The sequence below is a fragment of the Mustelus asterias genome, chromosome 19 (assembly GCF_964213995.1).
Source record: "Mustelus asterias chromosome 19, sMusAst1.hap1.1, whole genome shotgun sequence".
NCBI lineage: Eukaryota > Metazoa > Chordata > Chondrichthyes > Carcharhiniformes > Triakidae > Mustelus > Mustelus asterias.
In genome coordinates this window covers 72,606,731-72,627,214 of record NC_135819.1, presented here as the reverse complement: position 1 = coordinate 72,627,214, position 20,484 = coordinate 72,606,731, and the positions used below count along the sequence as shown (strand labels likewise).

Sequence of the window (20,484 nt, the reverse complement as noted above, 5' to 3'; positions counted from 1 at the left end):
GCTGCTCTTAAAAGGACCTTAGCTCAAGCTAACATGTCTTTGACACGGAGTTTCCTATATGAACATCACACCATCCAGAAATAACGCACAGTGGCATTTTTAACATTTAAAAAATGGCTTGTTTCTAAATTTGATGTGAAATTAAGATCTGAAGCCATATCGTGATAGTCTCCCTTCCATTGATTTAAATGTCTGACAGTCTGATGCAACTTGAGAGGAAGTCTGGACGACAGCCATTGCAAGAGCTCGTGCTATTAACACTTATTCTCACACAGCATTAGAGGCCAAACTTGGTAGAATCAGTGACTTGGTGGTAGATTTCAAGTGAACAGGCACAACAACTGGGGCGTTCTTGTTCAACTCAGGGCTACGTTACTTCATCAGGTATGACGCTTGTAAGATCTGAACTGGGTTCACAGGAAGCAAGAACTCATTTATGTAAGTGGCCCTTGATGCTGGCGCAACTGAAATATCCGTTGAAAGGCCTAAGTTAGGAACAGGAAGTTCAAAGACTTGTGTTCATTACAAGATTTGAGAAATGTGAACCATAGGTCTTTTCAGGAAGCCACATTAGTAACACTTGTGCACTGCCTTAGGAACAAACATGTTACTGCCAAATCATCTCTAAACTTGTAAAGAGGGAAGTCAGGATCCATAATTTGAAGGAGAGATCAGCGCACAAATGTTCTTAATGCTTATTTGGCAGGCTACATCGATTGGAATGGTGCTTATATATGTCATATATACACATGGTATATATATTTCCTATATTACAACAGTGACTACACTTCAAATAAGAACTACTTAATTAGCTATAAAGTTCTTTGGGATGTGGTCATGAAAATCACTATATAAACACAAATCTTCCTCTTTTTTCCTTAATTTCAATTAGGTAACTTTAGCTTCTTATATTCTCTCATTGTTCATTAGCTCCCAATGTTGTATCTGTTCCAAAAAAAACCCTGCATTCATACTGTAACTTTCATGACCATAGAATATTCCAAAATGCTTTACACCCTATAATTTACAAATGAACCAAACCATCCTTAGATCTGAATGGCCACAGTACAGAGATTACAAAATCCTTTTCAATCGCGGTTAGTTCTGATTTATGAGGTTCAGTATTCAACTTCAGAATAGCTGTTGTGTGAAGACCAGAATCGTCACTGTTGCATAGCAACAGATTCAAAGTAAAGGAAAGCACATTTTGCTCAATTATTTTTCAAAGGCATGGCTCCTAACCAGTAATTCTGTCTGTGAAAAAAATTGAATAATGGTGGCTGGTTTCTATGCAAGCTAGAGAGAACTCAAACTCTCAAATGATGAGTGTATATACTGATAAGTCATTAGCTATCAGAGTAATTTTAATATCCATCTAGGCCACATACTTGGTAGGCTGTCAATCATATGATCTCAGATTTTTGTCATTTTCATGGGTGGACTAACTACTTGAGTTAAGTATTGCTTTAAAAAATACCAATTGTTGAAGCTTTTTGTCTTGCTCTCATCATGACAATTGCAAGAATACCAATGTCAGGGGCAGCAATAACGTTACACTGTAGGAGAAGAAGGTGCTGTTGGTTAGTAAGTGGATTCTGACTGGTGGACATGTTGCCGTGGAGAATGCACCAGTTGATGGTGACTGACAGTTAGCTGCCAAGCATTGTTTGAGATTTAAACCAGGTAACTTGACTCTGATTGTTAAGGCTTTGCCTTGTGGAATGCACTAGCAAATGGCTGACACTAATTTTGTTTTGCTGAAACAACATTAAGTTATTTCCCCAAACATTGGTATTCTTGTGATTGTCCAGATTGTCCAGAAGACAAAAATCTTCAACGCAATGTCTTTTTTAGGTATACTCAATTTCTGTACAACAAAATAACTATCTTGAGTTAAGCATTATATCTTCCACAGTTAGATTACTTTGTAGTGATAGACCACAGAAACCATAGGTAAATATTTAATGTTCTTGGAACAACAGGCTGCTGTTTGCCTTTTCCACAGTTTGTTCCTAGTCACAGAGCCATCTAGAAAATGGGAACACAATAAAGGTGATAAAGTTTATGAAAGAACATAAGAATGAGGAAACAGGAGTAGGCAATTCAGCCCCTCGAGCCTGCTCTGCCATTCAATACGATCATGACTGATCTCATCTTGGCCTCAACCTCACCTTTGCTGTCCATTGTCCATAAACCTTTAACCCATTACTAATTAAAAATCTGTCTATCTCCTCAAATTTACTCAATATCCTGGCATCCACTGCACTCTAGGGTAGTGAGTTCCACAGATTCATGACACTTTGAGAGTCTGTTTTAAATCTGTAAGCCACCCATGCATATGATTAAGTCAGCCTATTCTGGCGAAAACTAATACGCATTGTTGTTTATGATTTATAATTGTAATTGTAGTTATTTGTGGCACTTTCTATGTTAATATTTATGTCCTCATATCACCTGGGGAAAAAATACTTACAACACCCAAAGAAATCTGCTATTTACATCAGGAGGTACACCACAAGAGACAGTCACATAGATGGTTTCATCCTGGAAGTGAGAGGGCTGCTTCTTCCTGATTGCAATCTGGGCAATAAACCATAGAATCATAGAATCTTACAGTGCAGAAGGAGGCCATTCGACCCATCAAGCCTGCACCGACCACAATCCCACCCAGGTCCTTATCCCCATAACCCTATGCATTTACCCTAGCTAGTTCACCTGACACTAAGGGGCAATTTAGCATGGCCAATCCACCTAACCTGCACATCTTTGGAGTGTGGAAGGAAACCGGAGCACCCGGAGGAAACCCACGTAGACATGGGGAGATCAGGTTTACCATTTATAGACCAAAAAACGACTATATTTGGCAACCTGAGATGTAACACTGATCAACCTAACCCGCACATCTTTGGAGTGTGGGAGGAAACCAGAGCACCCAGAGAAAACCCATGCAGAGATGGGGAGCATGTGCAACCTCCACACAGACAGTGACCCGAGGCCAGAAATGAACCCGGGTCCCTGAAGCTGTGAGGCAGCAGTGCTAACCTTTGTGCCACTGTGCCAAATAGCTGGAGTTACAATACAGACCAGCATTAATCCAACTGAATGGCAGAAAGGACTGAACCAACTTGGTATGGCTCCTGCTCTGAGCAAGGCTGCAAAAAACTACTCTGGGTATAAGTTTGGCTTCATGAAGAGGGGTTTCTCCCCCCTCCCTGTTGTGTGAAGATTGACCATTGGTGGGGGGGGGATATGAATGATGAAGCTGATACACTACGAAGGGGATATGGATAATGATGCTGATACACTATGGGGGATATGGGTGATGAAGCAGATACACTAGGAGGGTTATGGATGATGACACTGATACACAATGTGGGGATATGTATGATGAAGCTGACACACAATGGGGGATATGGATGATGAAACAGATACACTATGGGTGGATATGGATGATGAAGCAGATATAATATGAGGAATATGGATGATGACGCTGATACACTATGGGGATCTGGATGATGAAGTTGATACACTGTGAGGGATATGGATGATGGAGTTGATATACTATGGGGAGGATATGGATGATGAAGCTGATACACGATGAGAGGGATATGGATGATGACGCGAATACACTATGGGTGGATATGGATGATGAAGCAGATATAATATGAGGAATATGGATGATGACGCTGATACACGATGGGGATATGGATGATGAAGTTGATACACTGTGAGGGATATGATACGATGAGAAGATATGGTTGATGAAGCTGATACACTATGGGGAGATATGGATGATGAAGCAGATATACTATGAAGGATATGGATGGTGGCGCTGATACACTACTTGGGGATATGGATGATGATATTAATATACTATGGGGAGGATATGGATGATGGAGTTGATATACTATGGGGAGGATATGGATGATGGAGTTGATATACTATGGGGAGGATATGGATGATGGAGTTGATATACTATGGGGAGGATATGGATGACGGAATTGATATACTATGAGGGGGATATGGATGATGACGCTAATACACTATGGGGAGGATATGGATGACGAAGCTGATACACTGTGAGGAAGGGGCCAATGCGAGATTCTGAGCAGAGTGGTATTTGTTGGGGGGGGGGGGGGTGAGGGGGTAGCCATGGAGATTAAAGGGGGAGGGAATTGTGACGAGATCCTCCGAAGCCCAATTGAAGATAAACACAATGCAGCAGCAACAAAAAAAAAGGCAACGTCAGCGCCAGTGGATGGAATGTAGCCGCGGCGAAGGGGAAAACTTCCTCTCTGCAAACTCCTCTCGCTTCTGCAAAACCTCCTGGATTAACAAAACAAAAAGTTCATGTTCCCCAAGACGAAGAGGCCGGCCTCTCTCCTGCTTCAGTGACAGGGGGGGGGGGGATTGGGCTGGCTTCCCGCTGGGAATGAGGCCAGCACTGAGCCTTAGCTGAGTGAGTTCAGGAAGTCCTGTCTTCTCTCTTCCTCTTGGCCATGTTCAGTTACGCAGGCAGCTTTCTCTTTCCTTATTTATCCCCTGCCTCCTGCAACTGCTTCCGCCTCGCCGTGCCGACAACAAGCTTGCACGCCGTCCACGGCGGCAGAAGTTTCCTCAAGAGATCTTCTTCCTTTAAAGAAATGTAATGCCATTTCCCCCCCTCCTCACCTTTCTACCTGAGTGAGGTACGATTCCCTTCCCTCCGGAACATGTCGCCGGTGCGAGCTGCTTTCTCCTGAGGACATCTCTCTCTCTCCGACTTTCCTCACGTGGAGGTTTTATTAAAAATTAAAAACCTCCCCAACAACAAAAAAAACAAACTTTTTTTCCCCCCTCCGAGGACGCACGAAGAACATGTCTACTCCTCGCCTGTCGTCGACTTGTGAACAGCCATGTCTCCCCAGCCGGGGTCTCTCTTCCCCAGGTGAGTCCCCCCCCCCCCCCCCAAATCCCTAGACACCAATGTCTTTCTTAACTTTATTTGTACTCTGCCCATCAGCAGTGAGAACATTAGGCTGTTTTCTTTCCCTACTGTGACAGGCCTGAAAGAAAAAAAAGTTACATTGTATCTCAGTGTCAGGAATATGGTTCTCTTTTTATCATCACAGAGGTGTTTCAACTTTTGGAAATCATTAAAACCGACACTTTGGGTGGAACATTTGAGCTATTCGGTGAAATCAAGGCAGTTTTCCGACTGTTGTAGGGATGACTTTGGCCAGAATTCTCCCACCTCGCCCACAGCTGGGATTCCCCGGTCCCGCTGCAGTGAATGGAGATTTAGGCTGAGTATCAAATTCTCTGTTCTCGCTGGCAAGTGTTGGCGGAGCGTACGGCATCGGAGAATCCCGGCCAAATGTAACACACGCCCCTTTTGCCCCCTTCCTGTTGATTCATAAAGGGGAGGGTTGAATGAATTCCATCACTGTTTTGGGTAACAGCTCGGCTAAGATCAAGTGTCAGTTCAAGCCCAAGGTCAGGTGCGATATCTTTACTTGTCAGCTTGGATCATGTTCTTGTCAGCTTGGATGGCGTATGTCTCATGGGGACAATGAATTGGATTCAATTTGAATTGGTTTTTGGAGCAAGCAAGGAGATGGATTAAGGGCTTGCCCTGTCCGCTCTGTACATTAGCTTTGTAACTTTAAGAAAGGAACAGCCATTTAAAAATCTTGGGTTATACTTACTCTTTGAGCTTATTGTTGATGCTTTTATTACTTGGTAACAAATGGGTTGGACACCTTCCTCCACAGGTGAAGTTACTGCACTACCTCTGATGGAAGAGTATATAGAGTTACAGTGTGACAGGTTTACATGGGTGCATTTCATTGGGAGTGTAGAGAGGGGAATTTTATCAGAAAAATGTACTGTTTTTATAAACAAGGACTGAATTACGTCAGTGCCCATCCAATTCACCTGAAAACTAATGTTGGTCCTCACTTCCTATGGGAGATAAGCCACTGTAAAAAAAAAAGTTCTATTAGAGACAAGAACCCCACACAGGTGTGCATATGCAAGGATTAGTCAATTATCCCACTTACAATAAAATGTGCGGAAACTTTAATTGTCTAATCTACTGTTTCAAGAGCTCATTCTCAAACAGCGTTGTGAGTGTACCTATACTATATAACTTAAGTTTAAGTTTATTTATTCATGTCGCAAGTAGGCTTACATTATATTGCGATAAAGCAATGAAGTTACTGTGAAAATCCCCTAATCGTCACACTCTGGCACCTGTTCGGGTACGCTGAGGGGGAATTTAGCATGGCCAATGCACCAGCATGTCTTTCGGGCTGTGGGAGGAAACCGGAGCACCCGGAGGAAACCCACATAGATTCTGCACAGACAGTGACGCAAGCCGGGAATTGAACCCAGGCCCCTGGCGCTGTGAGGCAGCAGTGCTAACCACTGTGCCATCGTGCCGCCCCTTTAGTGATTCAAAGCAACAGCTCCCCACCACTTTCTGACCGGCAATTAGAAATGGGCAGTAATTGCCCAGTGTCGCCTGTCACTCATTGACAACATTTTAAAAAATAAGTGAGACGTACCAATTTTGAACTCGGTCTTCAATTCTTTAATCAAAGTTGACTTACTTAGGACTATCCTATTTATGTCTTCAATGACTTACGATTGTCAGGTTGTCTCAGTGGCAGCTTTACGAGTCAGAAGGTTCAAGCCCTACTCTAGGACATAATCAGCAGCGCATAATCAAGGTTGACATTTAAGTGCATTTACCGAAGGAGTGCTGTATCGTCAGGGATGCCATCTTTCAGATGAGATGTTAAGCTGGGGCCCTGTCTGTCAGTTCAGGAGGGCAACGCTTGTCCTTCAAATTGCCTCACCAAAAGCAAATTAACCAGTTATATTCATATTGTTGTGGTGGACCTTGTTGTTTGCATTTTGGCTTCTGGATTTGCCTAGAAAATAAGTGACTGCATTTCAAAAGCAATCATTGACTGTGAGCACTTTGAAGCATGAGACAGGTCATGAAAGGTACAATCTGAAAAGGGGGAGGAAATACTTCCATTTGTGCAAGTTATTTCGTATATCTAATGTGGTATGTTAATGAGCATAATGTGGAACTAGAATCATTGCATTATGTCATGACTTTCTATTTTAATTGCTATGACCTTGTCGCTGCAACAGAGATTAGGATGGCAGTTGATTGTATCATGGTACAAGATCTTTAACAAGATGGGATTGGAGAAGAGAGTAGGTTTACTGGTTGGAGACGTTGTAACACTACAGTATAGGGTTTAAATAGAGAAATTGTCTTAGAGGAATCCGTTTTGGATTGAACGGAGGGATCTTTCAGCCTAGTAACAATAACAGCACCTGGGTTTCTTCCGGGTGCTCCGGTTTCCTCCCACACCCCAAAGATGTGCGGGGTAGGTTAATTGGTCATGCTAAATTGCCCCTTAGTGTTAGGGGGTTAGTAGGGTAAATAAGTAGGGTTATGGGGATAGGGCCTGGGTGGGATTGTAATCAGTGCAGACTCGATGAACCGAATGGTCTCCTTCTGCACTGTAGGGATTCTATGATTCGATGAACAATGGAAGGAAAATTAAGGATGAAATTTTTGGGTGAAAAATTTGTATCACCAATAGAGTTATGACTGCAGATTTTAATTACCTAATAGTAAATAAGGATAGAGAAAGGAATGGTCAGAATTGTTTTCTCAGTCGGTGTGTCGCTATTCCAACCAGGGTGGAAGCAAAAGAATTAAATAGAATGAAAAATTGGCTGATACAAGTGGAGATAAATGTTATAAATTTTGGGTCTGCACTTGGACTCTGCATTACCAGTCACTCTTGCAAGTGGAGCTTGCACCCCCTACCAACTGAGAAACCATTTATTGTCCAATATCTAGCTAAGTCTTTGTGTAACTTGAGAACATTTATGTGTATTTGCAATAAATACTTTGAGTATCCAAGTACTGGCATTTAAAAAAGTCATGAGGTATGGGCATTGCTGGCTCGGTCAGCATTTATTGCCCATCACTGTTTGAACTTGGGAGGCTGGTGGGGAGCCGCAATCTTGAGCTGCTGCAGTCCACATGGTGCAGGTGCACCCACAATGCTGTTGGGTAGGGAGCTCCAGGAAGTTGACTGGGCAACAATGAAGGAGCAATAATCTATTTTCAAGTCAGGATGATGTGCAACTTGGAGGTGGTGGTGTTTCCATGCATCTGTTGCCCTTGTCTTTCCAGGTGGTTGGGAAGGTGCTGTTGAAGAGGCCTGGGTGAGTTGCTGCAGTGCAACTTGTAGATGGTAAACACTGCTGCCCCTGTGTGCCGATGCTGGAGGGAGTGAATGTTGAAGGTAGTCAATGGGATGGCGATCAAGCTGGCTGTTTTTCCCTAGGTGGTATCTAGCTTTTAAAAAATTAATTCATGGGACATTGGCTGGCGTTTATTGCCCATCCCTAGTTGCCCTTGAGAAGGTGGTGGTGAGCTGCCTTCTTGAATCGTTACAGTCTATGTTCTGTGGGTTGACCCATAATACCGTTAGGGAGGGAATTCCAGGATTTTGACCCAGCGACTGCGAAGGAACGGCGATATATTTCCAAGTTAGGATGGTTAGTATCTTGGAGGGGAACTTGCAACTGGTGGTGTTCCTATTTATCTGCTGCCCTTGTCCTTCTAGATGAAGTGGTCGTGGGTTTGGAAGGTGCTGTCTAAGGATCTTTGGCAAATTGCTGCAGTGCATCTATTCACCAAACACGGTACGGTACGGGCGGCACGGTAGCACAGTGGTTAGCACTGCTGCTTCACAGCACCAGGGTCCTGGGTTCGATTCCTGGCTCGGGTCACTGTCTGTGTGGAGTTTGCACATTCTCCTCGTGTCTGCGTGGGTATCCTCCGGGTGCTCCGGTTTCCTCCCACAGTCCAAAGATGTGCAGGTTAGGTTGATTGGCCAGGTTAAAAATTGCCCCTTAGAGTCCTGAGATGCGTAGGTTAGAGGGATTAGCGGGTAAATATGTGGGGGTAGGGCCTGGGTGGGATTGTGGTCGGTGCAGACTCGATGGGCCGAATGGCCTCCTTCTGCACTGTAGGGTTTCTATGATTTCTATGACAGCAGATAAATGGGAACACCACCACCTACAAGTTCCCCTCCAAGCTACTGGAGTGCTGTTGGAGCTGCACTTGTCCAGGAGGGTATTCCATCACATTCCCAATCTGTGTCTTGTAGAATGTGAAAAGGCTTTGGAGAGTCAAGCGATGAATGACTTGTCCCAAAACACCCAGCCTTCTGCCAGGATTTTCCAGTCCTTCCCTGAACCACTGAGTTTGGCAGTGATGTGACCTACCATTTGTTCTTAATAACAGTGGATGAGTTGGCCTTTTGTGGTATCTTGCGCCATGTGACTTAGTCAGCTGTGTATAGATACATAAATTAGAAATAGCACATAAGAACATAAGAAATAGGAGCAGGAGTAGGCCATCTCGCCCCTCGAGCCTGCCCCGCCATTCAATAAGATCATGGCTGATCTGAAGTGGATCAATTCCACTTACCCGCCTGATCCCTATAACCCCTAATTCACTTACCAATCAGGAATCCATCGATCAGTGATTTAAACATATTCAACGAGGTAGCCTCCACCACTTCAGTGGGCAGAGAATTCCAGAGATTCACCACCCTCTGAGAGAAGAAGTTCCTCCTCAACTCTGTCCTAAACTGACCCCCCTTTATTTTGAGGCTGTGCCCTCTAGTTCTAGCTTCCTTTCTAAGTGGAAAGAATCTCTCCATCTCTACCCTATCCAGCCCCTTCATTATCTTATAGGTCTCTATAAGATCCCCCCTCAGCCTTCTAAATTCCAACGAATACAAACCCAATCTGCTCAGTCTCTCCTCATAATCAACACCCCTCATCTCTGGTATCAACCTGGTGAACCTTCTCTGCACTCCCTCCAAGGCCAATATATCCTTCTGCAAATAAGGGGACCAATACTGCACACAGTATTCCAGCTGCGGCCTCACCAATGCCCTGTACAGATGCAGCAAGACATCTCTGCTTTTATATTCTATCCCCCTTGCGATATAGGCCAACATCCCATTTGCCTTCTTGATCACCTGTTGCACCTGCAGACTGGGTTTTTGCGTCTCATGCACAAGGACCCCCACGTCCCTCTGCACAGCAGCATGTTGTAATTTCTTTCCATTTAGATAATAATCCAATTTGCTATTATTTCTTCCAAAGTGAATAACCTGGCATTTGTCAACGTTATACTCCATCTGCCAGATCCTTGCCCACTCACTCAGCCTGTCCAAATCTCTCTGCAGACCTTCTACGCCCTCCACACGATTCACTTTTCCACTTAGCTTTGTGTCGCCTGCAAACTTTGTTACCCTACACTCAGTCCCCTCCTCCAGAACGTCTATATAAATGGTAAATAGTTAAGGCCCCAGTACCGATCCCTGCGGCACGCCACTAGTTACCATCCGCCAACCAGAAAAGCACCCATTTATTCCGACTGTCTGCTTCCTGTCGGATAGCCAATCCCCAAGATATACCCACCAAGCGTGAAACGGGTTCTTTGTCTTGATGGTGGCTATGAAGGTTGCAGTACTGACTGTATCTTGGCTGGGTATACCTCATTGGCTTCCTTCATAAAATGCAACCTCTGTGAGCAGTACTACTGGGCTAGCTTGAATTCAGAGTGTCTTGTTGTACCATCGGGTGAATGTTCTAGGACTCTCCACAAATAAACAAAGATATGGGGGACTTCCATTTCATTTTAAAGAATGCACAAAGTGCAAAGGTTAGCCTCACAGTGGAAAGCAAGGAAAATGGTGAAACAGCTATCAGCAATGTGGAGAAAAAAATCAGAATGACTCCAAATGAAAGATTTAAAGAACCTTTGCCAACAAATGATGCTTGGGCACTTCAAATTAGTTCCCCCCCACTGGTAATGATGCACATTCATTTTCTATGGGAGTGATTTTACATCTGGCATTTGTGAGAGAGTGATGACAGAAAACGGTAAGGTTTCCATGTTCACGCAAGTTCAGGGGAGTTGTGCAGGGAAAGTTTTTCCAGAGTTGTGGGTGCCTGAAACAGACTGCCAGCGGAGGTGGTGGAAGCAGGCACGTTGGCAATGCTCAAGGCATATCGTGATAGACACGTGGATAGGAGGCGAACAGAGGGACAGTAACCACGTATGGGCAATAAGTAGTGGGTCTAAATAAGGATTAGGGATCAGCGCAGGTTTGGTGGGCTGAAGGGCCTGTTCCTATGCTGTATTCTTTTACACATGTTCTGCATTGGGAACAACTGATGATTAAAATATTTGAAATGCAGGCAGTGATCCGACAGCATGGGTCCCTGTTTCATTTCCTGCTTCCATCTTGTCCTTGGGGCAGCTAACAATCCGGCAGTTTGAAGAGGAAACCTCAGTATTGAGCTATTTCCAAGCTGGTAAAGTAAACAATGCTGAGCTATATTGTTAACGCAACACAGTGTAGTCTGAGACTGCCGCAATGAGGTTGTATTGTTCAGCAGCAAGGCTGTGTTTTGACTGCATTGATGGATCCGGGTCAGCACAGCCTACAGGAAGTATCTTAAGTCCTGGAAGAGGTCTGGGGAAGGGACACAAACTGATTTCTGGTGTTGGAGGATTGAGTTAAGAGTCAAGCTAATTCGTTAGTTCTGAAAGAAGGTGGTGAATAGAGGCTCATAGTAGTATTTGGGTAGCGCGGTGGCACAGTGGTTAGCACTGCTGCCTCACAGCACCAGGGACCCCAGGTTCAATTCTGGCCTTGGGTGACTGTCTGTGTGGAGTTTGCACATTCTCCCCATGTCTGCCTGGGTTTCTGTCAGATGCTCCGGTTTCCTCCCATAGTCCGAAAGACATGCTGGTTAGGTTGATTGGCTATGCTAAATTATCCCTTAGTATCAGGGGGACTAGCAGGGTGGATGCGTGGGGTTACCGGGATAGGGCCTGGGTGGAAATGTTGTTGACGCAGGCTTGATGGGCCGAATGGCCTCCTTCTGCACTATAGGGATTCTATGATTCATTTAAAGGTAACAAAAGGAACAGCAAGTTCCATTTAAAGATAAGTCGAGGCAAACCAGCAAAAAACCATGGATCTCTGGAGACACCTTGTTATCATCTCCTTGGCGACCAATACCTCAAAAGAAAGAAATCCTGACAAGGCCAACAGAACTAACTGAAGGACAAGATTTCACTTTTTAAGACTTCAACTGGAATAACAAACTAAAATGAACATAGATCACCATTAAGTAACAGACAACTGATACATTTTTTATTAAAGAAAAAGATATGTTTTGCATAACTGACTAATACAATCAGAATTTGCCTTACTAAACTCTGACTCTGTGACACACTGCTGGTAGATAGATGGTATTAAAGGGACAGTCTCTACGTCCAGTGAGCAGAGATTCATGCCAGTTCAAAACTTCGATGTCCTTTGACAATCATTCCACTCTGCTCCAGTTTTATAGATATGATTTTTCGGATAAGATCATCAGCAAGGCACAGGAGGAGATTCCCCTTCTTCCTCAGGTCACGGAAGTTCGGACTTTCCCAAATTCCAAAGATTGCTGTCGCAGACCCCTATAAAAGTGGTTCAGTCGGCCCTGGTAAAACAGTTTCCCCCCCCCCACAGTGAGTTATACTTTTTGCTTCCCATCTTTTCCTGCAGAATAGAGAAGACCGGCTCCTGGGAGAGTGCCAATTCTTTTCTCCCTGCTTTAGCAGCAGCAACTTTTCCTCTGTACTGTGAGCTTCTTTGAGAGGTGCTAGAAGACTCCTCAGTGAGATTCTATTTGAGTTTCTCTCCCTCCTCAACTCCCATCACCTGGGCAACCTGAAGTAACTTCTCAGAACTGAGCTGTTTGCCAGGAATTCACCAAAATCCTTTCAAACCTAGCTTTTTCTTTGGCTAAAAGGTACGTTCTGAAACATAATCATCTTGCAACATTCAGTGTTCATGACGAGTGATTAATACTTGGAATAGTCCAGGTGGGGAAATTGAGAAACTGATTTTTAGAATCGCCAGAGACACTGGAATTCCAGGCGTTTTGGTTTCTGATGGAGGGTTTGCTAGATGGACAGAATTGTTTTCTTCATCTGTACCACGAGGTTGGTGGAAGCGGAGATGATCAATGATTTCAAAAAGAAATAGGATGGACATTTGGGGACAATAAAGCTGGAGGGCTGCAGGGATAGAATGGGGAAGTGGGACTGATTGGCTTGCTTTACAGAGAGCCGGTAAAGCTAGCCACAGCCATTGCCAACTCTACGGGGACGTCAAGGCTGTGAATATTGGTTCCACTGTTTCGTACAGCAGCGGAAATGTGGGCAGCTGGGTAAGGTTGGGTAGTTACAGGCTCCTGTTGGACTCAATACCCATGGAAATTCTGAAGATCAGATCTCTCATGTCAGGGACAAGGGAATGTCTAAAGTGTAGAGCTATTTTGTGATTTTTAAACAAATCCTTGTTATATATGATGGGGCATGCCCCTTTAAGAGAATGGGTCATGTTGTGAAGTTGGGTAGAGTGATTGTAGATTGGTGTTTGTAAATTTTGTAAAATGCTAGGGAGAAAGCATTGCATGGTCCCTTTAAGAGGGTGGTGCTTTTTCTGTGCTTAGAAAGTTAAAAAAAATGCAAGTGCATATAGAGTGCCCAAAATGAAACATTTGTATCGAAAACCAAGCAGCAGTGTTACCAAGGCAACATGCTTTCAGGCTTTTTAATTTAGCCAATTTGAATTAGGCACTTAGATACCAAAAGCCTATTAAATTTAAATCTGATGGTTTTGACAACCTAGGAACAATCCTATTGTGGGGGATATTGATATGTCATCACAGGTATAAAAGGAAGAGAGCAGTGGGACAAGGAGAGAGAGCAACTGCCAGAGTAATAGCTCTTAGTTCAGTTCTCAGCTCTTGAGAGAGAGAGAACGAACTGCTGGCCCTCGGCCTCATTTATGTCTTAAGAGAAATCACAAACTCGATAGCGAAGGTATCAAAGAAGAATCAACAGAGAAGGCCCAGAATATTCCGGAAGGCACTAAACCTGGTTGTAATTTAGAGAGTGACTAAAGTTCAATTTTTTTGTTAATGAGTGGGAATTGTATTTATCTGAACAGCATTCCATTAGAATTGTGTTTTATTTGGTTTGTTAATAGTTTATTTATCTAACTAACAGTAAACAAGTTAACTAAAGTGTTACTTGTTGATCTTAGAGATTCAGGGGGTTATTTTGATTTAACCACTAAAAGTTGCTAAAGAGCAGATTGTATCACTTCACACGCACTTTTTACAGATTATGGATGTGGTGCTCCTTTGAGTGGTTAGGTGTTAGTTCTCAGCGGGGGGGGGGGATCCACCTGCGCTTTACAACAGGCAGATGACTCGGGCTCTACCCAAGGGCGGAGCTTGCCTAGTCAGTCTTGTGCTGACTGTGCTAGGAAACAAAAGTGTTAACAAACAGTTCCAGTTAGTTTACGTCCACTGACCTCACGGTCCTTTATTAGTCTCTATATCAGACCTGAAACATCAAAATCCTCATCTTTTGAATGCGTCGCACGGACCTACGCCATGTATAGACGTGGACTACTGAATCAACAATGAAAACTGGCAAAGCGTAGTGCTGTAAAATGCTGGAAAAGCTCAGCATGTCTGGCTGCATCTTTGGAGAGAGAAACAGAGTAAATGTTGCAAGTGCATTCGGACTCTTCTGGGGAACTGGCCACAGTAATGGTTAGCGCTGGGATCGGGCCATTGAACAGAGAAGGCGGCGAGCTTCAAGGGGCAGTTTGCATTGGAAATCTTTTTTTTTTGTCTGTGAAGAAAATACTGCCTTTATCTTCAGAAGCTTTGAGATTCTTCTGACATAGCAGTATCTTGCACCTGCAATAAACTTGTGACATCAGGAACAGTGAGTACCTCTATAAAGGACTGTGAAAGCCTTACAGTACCATGGTGCTGTTGCTGCTGTATTTCTATCTGTACAGCAGAAGAAAGGCATTGATTCAGTGCAAGAATGGCAGCAGTGTTTCGCACCCAGCGGACCAGCTCACCAGAATTTCAGATTTTCAAGCAAAGATCTTTGCTAACCGAGCTGTCACAGAGGCAGAGACTACAGTTGGGCTCACACTTAATACTTCTGGCCTCAGTGAAGGATGCAGCAAAAACCTGGTCCTCTGTTAAGAGGATCAACTTTGATTCAAATCAATTACTGTGTCCATAGGCTCGAATTTATGTCCCTTCGAGCAGCCGACTGCACCCGTTGACCGACTGGTCAGTTGATGTGTTGAGCTAAGGGTCATGCGTGTGACTTCACAGAGGCTGAACTGCTGGACCGTGCCATCAAGCTAATGGTTGCATCTGCAACAATGGAGGCAGACCAGATGGCTATCTTGGAGAAGTCCATATTGTGGATGCTTTGCGTTGGTTGTAAATTTGAGGCTATCATTGGGGCCACCAGAATTTACAATCATAATGTTCTGCAAATACCACAGGTACATCAAATAAGGATTCTGGATCTGGGAAACATAGAAACAGAAAATAGGGGCAGGAGCAGGCCATTTTGCCTCTCAAGCCTGCTCCACCATTCAATATGACCGGGCCTGATCCACTACCTTAATGCCATACTCCCGCTCTCTACCAGACCCCTTGACACTTTTGGTGCCTTGAAGTCTATTTCCTTAAATACATTCAGTGACTTGGTCTCCACAGCCATCTGTGGCAGAGAATTCCACAAGTTCACCACCCTCTGAGTGAAGTTTCTTCTCATCGCAGTCCTAAATGGCCTACCCTGTATTCTGAGACCGTGACCCCATTGTTCCACATCATCCCTGCCTCCAGTCTTTCCAGCCCTGTCAGAATTCTACACGTTTCCCCCTCGCATTCACTGAACACATTGAATTGATTCTTCTACTCTAAGAGTTTGCATCTATCCATGTGCGAAGGAGGGCAAACCGGGGTTCCCTTGCAATTATTTTATGCTCACTGAAGAGTATGTATCTGGGTATATGGTGAGCCATGATAATGCTGGTGAACAGGGATGGTGGGACTGATGTATGAGGAGAGATTGACTAGGTTAGGATTGTTTTTGCTGGAGTTCAGATGAATGAGGGGGGGGATCTCAGATTTATAAAATTCTAACAGGACTAGACAGGGTAGATGCAGGAAGGATGTTCCCGATGGTGGGGGAGTCCAGAACCAGGGGTCACAGTCTGAGGATACAGAATAGACCATTTAGGATGGAGATGAGGAGACATTTCTTCACCCAAACAGTGGTGAGCCTGTGGAATTCATTACCACAGGAAGTAATTGATGCCAAAACATTGAATGTATTCAAGAGGCGGCTAGATATAGCACTTGGGGCGAACGGGATCAGAGGTTATGGGGAGAAAGCAGGATTAGGCTATTGAGTTGGGTGATCAGCTATGATCGTGATGAATGGCGGAGCAGGCTCGAAGGGCCGGATGGCCTCCTCCTATCTTCTATGTTTCTATGAATGTCCAACGGACTGCATACAGTGGTTTATTAATTGGAGTTTAGGGTCCATCAAGATTAATTACAAATATAACCAATTGGAGTGGAAGACTTTCTTAGTCTGAACGAATGGACCTGCAACCACAGGACAACAGGCTTGCAGGGATTTGAACCTGGTAATTGGTCATCATCACAGGAGTGAACCAAGCATGGAGGATAAAACAGTCCGCTCTGACGAGGATCTCATATTGGTTTTATCCTGTTTCAACAGGATAGGTAGTGTGATGATGCCACACTCATCGTGACTCAACCGCCTCTACCTCATATGATTATCCCTATGTTTTGGGAGTAAAGCTGTAAGAGATGATCACCATGCTTGCAAAGACGGTGGAGAGACATGGCAGCATTGAAGAACTTGAGGAACTTGGAGAGTCAGCTTGAAGAAAAGAACAAGGAACCTCAAAGAGAGAGTGAATGACAAGCACAATAAAAAACTCTCAGGCACAGTAGACAGAATGCTGGTAGAGTCCACATATTCTACTTCCACAGAGAAGAAAAAGAGTCCATGCAAAGCCGTTCCAGATTTCAGGAAATGTTATTCTGCTTCCAGAATAATCTGGCTGTTTGATTAAGCCATCTTTATGTTATCTGGACTAATGAGTCTACATGTTTCTCTTATTGTTTTGCACCGTTTATATTTATCTCCTTTATTGTTGAATTGTATCGAGTTAACTTTTATCTATTTGAGGGGGTGATGTTTAAATTTTGGAATATATGGGGAATGTTGCAGTCGACTTTTAAGAGGGTGTGGTTATGTTTTTAATGTACAGCGGTATAAGTGTGACGCTACTGTGCCTTTAAGAAAGGTATTTTTAATCATGTTCTCTACAGTTATAAGCAGGCCCTGAGCTGTCTGCCGAGAAGTCCTTTTGTTGCTGCTTAAATGAGGTTTTGTTTATTTTTACTCTGGGCCTAGTGCAGTGTATGGGATTTTTATGGCCCTGAATTGTCAGGGAAAGAATGATGGATAGGTCAGGTGCCTTTGGACAGTTTTTAAGTTTCACTTTCAGTTTGGGCTGCTGTTTTAGTTGGAAGGTGTTTTACTTCAGGCTGGGTGCAGTGTTCGGTCTCTCTCCCCCTGGTGTTTTGGGAAGCAGTTCTGACTTCAAGCTTGTCTGTGCGAGTATCAAGAAAGCTGCAGAATCCAACAGCATCATGTGTGCATCCTTGTTTTCTGTGTTAAATCTGTGGCAGGTGTATGTTTATAAGGATGTTTGTTGTACTGGAACAGTATTTAGTTGTTAAGGTCCGTACAATATCATGGTTGTTTTTTTTCTTGTTTGTAATTGGTAAAAGTTATTGCTAATTTTCTTTCTATACGTTAACTGTATTCTTAAATAAACTTTGTTTGATAAAAGCTCCCTAGTGGGTCATTTGATTCATACCTGAAGTGAAGCATCCCATGCTCACCCTACCCAAGTTCAAAGTGCAAAACCTATGATCCAGGCTAACTTTATATAATATCTTGGAGTTTCTGACCGGGATTACAACATAAGGGATGTGATGTGTAACTTCTGCAGGTTAGCAATTTGAAGACGATACCTGGACAGGGAAGATCTGTACATGTAGAACCATTCTAGAATAAAGAATCCATGTTTTTGATCCGGTCCTGAGAGTAGTCAGTGTGTAATAGCAGCTATCACAAGTTAACAAAATCCAACCTTCAAGCCAAGCTGTTTCTCATACTAAGGGACCAGGAATTACATAGAACATAACAGCGCAGTACAGGCCCTTCGGCCCTCGATGTTGCGCCGACCAGTGGTACCAATCTAAAGCCCCTCTAATCTACACTATTCCAATCTCATCCATATGTTTATCCAATAACCCATTTGAATGCTCTTAATGTTGACGAGTCCACTACTGCTGCAGGCAGGGCATTCCACGCCCTTACTACTCTCCGAGTAAAGAACCTACCTCTGACATCTGCCCTATATCTCTCACCCCTCAATTTAAAGCTATGTCCCCTCGTGCTAGCCAACACCATCCGTGGAATAAGGCTCTCACTATCCACCCTATCTAATCCCCTGATCAGGATAAAACCTATCTACAAATCATTTCTCTACTGGACGACTACTCTGTCCACCGGTGTCCTGTGTTTGTCTTCTGAGGAGGTCGGTGCGGTTTTTCGCTGTGGCGCGTCGGAACTGTCAATGAGTCGAACGCCATATCCTGTTCTTATGAGGGCATCTTTCAGCGTCTGGAGGTGTCTGTTGCGATCCTCCTCATCCAAGCAGATCCTGTGTATACGGAGGGCTTATCCGTAGGGGATGGCTTCTTTAACGTATTTAGGGTGGAAGCTGGAGAAGTGGAGCATCGTGAGTTTATCCGTGGGCTTGCGGTATAGTGAGGTGCTGAGGTGACCGTCCTAAATGGAGATGCATGTGTCCAAGAATGCAACCGATTCCGGAGAGTAGTCCATGGTGAGTCTGATGGTGGGATGGAACGTGTTGATGTCATCATATAGTTGTTTCAATGATTGTTCACCATGAGTCCAAAGGAAGAAAATGTCATCGATGTATCTAGTGTATAGCATCGGTTGAAGGTCCTGTGCTGTGAAGAAGTCTTATTCGAACCTGTACATGAAGATGTTGGCATATTGAAGTGCGAATTTGGTCCCCATGGCTGTTCCGTGTGTCTGGATGAAGAACTGGTTGTTGAAGGTGAAGACATTTTGGTCCAAGATGAAGCAGACGAGTTGTAAAATTGCATCTGGAAACTGGCAGTTGTCGGTGCTGAGCACTGTTCAAGTTCCAAGTTCAAGTAGCCAAGTTCCGCATACATGAGGACAGCCTCAACCCGGATCTTGGGTTCATGTCACACTATTTGTAACCCCCACAGCTTGCCTGGACTTGCAGAATCTCACTGGCTGTCCTGTCTAGAGACAATACACATCTCTTTAACCTGTGCTTAATGCTCTCTCCACTCACATTGTTTGTACCTTTAAGACTTGATTATCTGTAAAGACTGCATTCCAATCATTATTCTGTAAATTGAGTGTGTGTCTCTGTATGCCCTGTTTGTGAGCAGAACTCCACTCCACTTGACGAAGGGGCAGCGCTCCGAAAGCTAGTGGCATTTGCTACCAAATAAACCTGTTGGACTTTAACCTGGTGTTGTTAAACTTCTTACTGTGTTTACCCCAGTCCAACGCTGGCATCTCCACATCGATTCAACTAAACAAACCTGTGAACAATGATAAAGATGTGTGCTGCAAGCACACTGAACAGAAAATCATTACTGTACAGCTATAATGGTGGATGTTGTAGAAAAAGGAAGCATTTATCTTTTGATCAATTCCCAGTATAATGAAGTCTGGAAAAGAATGAAAAGTGCTACAGTGGATCAGCTGAGTTTTCTCATGGTCGGTGAAGTTCCTGGAAGGCTTTGCATGAGCAGATAATAACAGAATGCTCTTATTGAAACACTCTGGCTATAAAAAAGTTGCAACACAGAAAAGAGGCCATTCAGGCCATCTTGTCAGCTCCGGATATGAAATTTAAAAAAAAACTAGCTGCCCATTCTAATCCTACCTTTCTGCATTTGCCCTGCAAGCTTGCAGGTTACGCACTTTAGGTGTAGATCCAGGTATCTTTTTTAATCGAGTTGAGGGTTCCTGCCTCCACCACCAAACCAGGCAGTGAATTCCAAACACCCACCACCCTCTGGGTGAAGAAGGTTTTCCTCATGTTCCCACTCATCCTTCTACCAACCACCCTAAATCTGTGCCCCCTGGTATTTGGCCTCTGCGCTAGGAGGAAACAGGGCATCCCTGTCTACTCTTTCTGGGCCCCTCTTAATTTCGTACACCTCAATCAGGTCACCTCTCGGCCTAGTTCCAAGGAAAAAAACTCCAGCCTGTCCAATCTTTCCTTCGCAGCTGCAATTTTCAAGGCCTGGCAACGTTCTTGTAAATCTCCTCTGTACTTTTCCCAGAGCAATTATGTCCTTCCTGTA

General features: G+C 44.0%; 1 protein-coding gene across 5 annotated transcripts in view; it reads left to right on the top strand.

Moving 5' to 3' along the window:
* The window catches only part of LOC144508060 (uncharacterized), a 100,505-nt gene that overhangs the window by 8,912 nt on the left and 71,109 nt on the right, over positions 1–20,484 (top strand). For 2 of the 5 annotated variants that reach the window (XM_078235830.1, XM_078235829.1), the window contains exon 1: positions 4,231–4,927. The exons of 2 other annotated variants lie outside the window; for them this stretch is intronic. In XM_078235830.1, coding sequence (XP_078091956.1) covers positions 4,858–4,927 — 70 coding nt within the window. In that variant the 5' untranslated portion in view covers positions 4,231–4,857. Of the gene's footprint in view, positions 1–4,229; positions 4,928–20,484 lie in introns of those variants that run through there. One more of the 5 variants, XM_078235833.1, reaches the window with a different exon arrangement.